The following is a 3654-nucleotide window of genomic DNA, read 5'->3' as shown; positions in this document are numbered from 1 at the left end:
CATGGGCGTGAAGCGAAAAGGGAGCAATGCGCACTGAAACAAGGCTTCGCTCTCTCTCTCTCCATGTGTGTGTGTGTGCGAAGACCGTCCATCCACTCACGTGCCCCCACTACACTCCCCGCCCCTCACAGAGAAGCACGCACAGGACTTCCCTTCGCACCGCCGGGCAGTCTCTCAGCACACCCTCCACCTGGCAGCACTCAAAAACAATCGCACACAATAGATATATATATATATACGTCCACCACCGAAGAAAAAAAAAGAAAGAGGGGAGGAAAAAAAAATGCAAATAATATTATTATAAGCACCTGCTTTACGTGAAGGTACGCGGCCGCCATGCCCGCAAAAATCCTTATCAGCTCTCGTCATTTGCATCGTACAAATAATTTATTTATTTTTTTATTTATATTACATATATCGGAATGTGCCCACAAACATACAAGCACACACAACCACGCGTAGCAACGCTCTTCCCGTTTATCTTTTAAATGGCTGAGTTCATCATTTCTAGCTGTGGCAAAAGGATGCAGGGCAGGTGGGGTCCACGTTGTTTTGGGCATCTACTTTGTATCCTATCACTCCCTCGTCCTTCATTGCTTCTCGCAGGCCAGAAAAATAAAACAGCTCCTCCCTCGACCGTCGCCTGCCAAGACCATAACGCTCCACATGACGCAAGGCCTCGGTCTTTGCATCCGGCGCCAACCCTGCAGTACGATTTTTACCAAAAAGTACATGTCGAAGTCGTGCCACACTCCTTTGGCGCATTCGCGTCAAGGTGGGAGATAACGTGGATGTGTCTGTCCCCGATGCGTCACCCTCGGCGGGTGGTTTTGTCACAATAAAAGCAATTGGCTCCGTGGAGGAAAAAAAATCCCACCCGTGTGTCCATAACCGTGCGCTCAGCAAAACCGCCTCCTCATCGGCTCCCAGAAAACTCAAAAAAGGATCCAGCGGCACACTATCAGCATTTAATCGATCCCTATATCCATCAATACCATCACGTGGAAAGTCAAAAAAAGCTTCTGCACGAGTAAACAAAAAGTCCGGCGTCACCCAAGACTGTTGTAAATATGGAAGGATGGCGTCGTCATTGCAGACCTCCTTGTAGTCTGACATCTTTGGGCATGCGTTCTTCGCGCTTCCACCACATCCATGAAAGGGTGAAGGTCGCATGTAGCGTGGGTCCTGCATGGCATGACTAATTCTTTTTGAACTGGCTGCGTGAAGTCTAAAGATGGGGTCAAGATGACCCCCAGATTGCATCCTCTTCATTTGAACCCCAGAGAGACACGAGGTCGTCTCCTGCTCCACCACGTCTTTGAGTAGCGCCTCACGCAGGGAAACATAAAACTGTCTTAACCAATAAATTTGAATATCCCTGCGGCTCCGTGAGCCCGAAGAGGATTTTTCTTCTTCTTTTCCCCCTTCCGGCGTGTTCACATCAGTCCTGAAAAGATTTTTTTTTGCCTCACGAAAAACCTCCGCATCATGATGGAAAACATACTGCACAATCTCCTCCTCCATCATGCCCGGATCCCCTTCGTTATTTTCATGCATCTTCCTCCCTCCTCCCGACCTCCCCTCTTCCTCCGCCGCCGCTGCTGCTGCCGAATGAAGCCGTACGGCCCCCAAATCAAGTGCCCATCGAATGGAGTCAATCCAATGCTCCACGCCATTCCCATTTTGCCCCTCGCCTGGTTGGAGCGGAAGCGACCCGTTGTTCGCCGGGGTAGAAAATTGTTTCTCGGATGCCACCACAATTCCCTCCACATGTTTCACAACCACGCGGTTCCACACCGAACGAACGGACTGACGGTTGATTTGAACGGGGGGTTGTGACAGCACCGCGGAACGTGAGGGCAATTGTAACCACAGTAGACGTGTCAGCACATCCCACTTGTAAACAAGCTGTAAACCAGCACGAACAAACATGACATATGTTTCCCCACGGTAAAGAGCCAACGTTGCGTATCGCTGCGCTGCAGCGGATGATAATAAAGTATGAGACTTGCGACGCCCTGAAATTCCTGCATCATCGCCTCCATTTGCTGACTGCGGCCCAACTCGCACCTGACGAACGCGAATGTTGTCTGTGGGGCAAAACGCAGTACGTTCTGCGCAGCTAGGCAAAAGGTACGCACGAGGGGTACATACAGAAGGCGGTGGCGGTATCCATGCAGGAGTTTCTTCCGCTGGTGGCACTGCCGAATCCATGGGCGTTTCTGTGGATTTGGTGGGGTCATGTGTCGTGGGAGAAGTTTTACTAAGAGTGATCTCCACAATACCCGTAAACACACCAAGTGGCCAGTGCGCTGCGTCATAGATGTTCCGCACTGTCGCTGCACATGCCGTTTCCATCTCCGACGATGTCACTTTCTCTTGGCTGTGTGTAATTCCAACAAAGATGCTTCCCTCCAGTCCATAGCCTCGACGTGTGGCGTGAAAAGGACTCCAGTAATTTTCAGAATGGACAACATTCTCCGTGTAACCGCTGTCAATTTCCTTTTCATAATCGTTGTTCAACCGTACCAACTCGGTTTCATAGTAACGTGATAAGAGAAACTCGGGGGTCATGTCTGCTTTGCCCACGGGCCGCACACCCGGTTCCACCCCGGGCCCGGCAGCCGTTGGATGTGTCACGCTTTCCTCTGAAAATTGCTCCAGAATGGAGAGAAGGTGCCCCGCGTGCAGCAACAGTGACTCTCGGGTTTTTTGCGTACTTGCCGCTTCTCGCCGCACGTCGTGGCTCCTTGAATGTGCGGGTTCCTTCACATCTTCCGGGGCGGGTTCTTGCGTGAGTTCGTGTGTGGGTTCCTTCTCCACAATGATACTGCAGAACATCGTGGCACTCATCACAAGCGCCATCGCCACAAAGGTGAGAAGAAACCAAAAGAGTGTACTGCGCCTCGGTAGCAGCCCTGCGCCCACCAAAAACCGCCGAAGTGAACGCATCCGTCACCCCCTCCCCCTTTCCCCTCCTTCCTCAATCGGCTCACCCCCACACAAACAGCAATTTGTTTGTTTTTTATTATTTATTATTTATTATTTATTATTTATCTTCTTTTTTTCCCTCAAGGCGACTGAAACAACAACAACCAAAGAAAGGAGAAAAACTAAACGAAAAGAGGACAAAAAAAGAAGAAAAAAAAAAAGGGGGGGGGATGCAAAGGAAATAAATAAGCAAAACTAAACAAAAAAAAAAAAAGGGATGAAATCCACCTCACATATAAATACAAACATACACAGACACACACACCATTACTTTTGCTTTTAAGAAACGAAAAAAAGGAAAATAAAGGCAGAAGGGCGTATATTTCATTATAAAGCCGCAAGGCAGTGAGAACATTTTGGATAAGAGGGAAGAAAAAAGAAGAAGGCAAACCCACCCAACCAAAATACCAGCACACACGCACACACCATTAACATTTTTCATGGAAAAAAAGAACAGTGACCATCGTCTATCGACGTCCACCCTTTCGCTTCTTGTTTCCATGCTGCTGTTGTTGTTGTTGTTGCTGTTGGTTGGCGTTTGAACCTCCGCCGGCGGATTTCCCTCCTTGTTTGCTACCGCCCTTTCCCCCTGAGGAGGCGGGCTGCAGGTTGCTGCCGCTGCCGCCCGTGCCACCATCCGCCTGTTTGCCCGGGGCGGGCGTC

At 49.8% G+C, this 3654-nt stretch overlaps 1 protein-coding gene across 1 annotated transcript, besides 5 other annotated features; it reads right to left on the bottom strand.

The window, feature by feature from the left end:
* Positions 1-3654: a sequence feature (heterozygous, Esmeraldo-like haplotype).
* Positions 381-411: a sequence feature (AT_rich).
* Positions 508-2952, bottom strand: Tc00.1047053503509.10 (hypothetical protein, conserved; the record flags this gene model as incomplete). Its single annotated transcript, XM_797989.1, has 1 exon — positions 508-2952. The coding sequence occupies one exon, from the start codon at positions 2950-2952 to the stop codon at positions 508-510; it is 2445 nt and encodes an 814-aa protein (XP_803082.1).
* Positions 3013-3067: a microsatellite.
* Positions 3084-3205: a sequence feature (A-rich).
* Positions 3493-3521: a microsatellite.

This window comes from Trypanosoma cruzi, genomic scaffold (genome assembly GCF_000209065.1).
Source record: "Trypanosoma cruzi strain CL Brener 1047053517155 genomic scaffold, whole genome shotgun sequence".
Classification (NCBI taxonomy): Eukaryota; Euglenozoa; class Kinetoplastea; order Trypanosomatida; family Trypanosomatidae; genus Trypanosoma; species Trypanosoma cruzi.
Note: the sequence above shows the minus strand (reverse complement) of the source record. Positions and strands in the feature narration are given on the sequence as shown.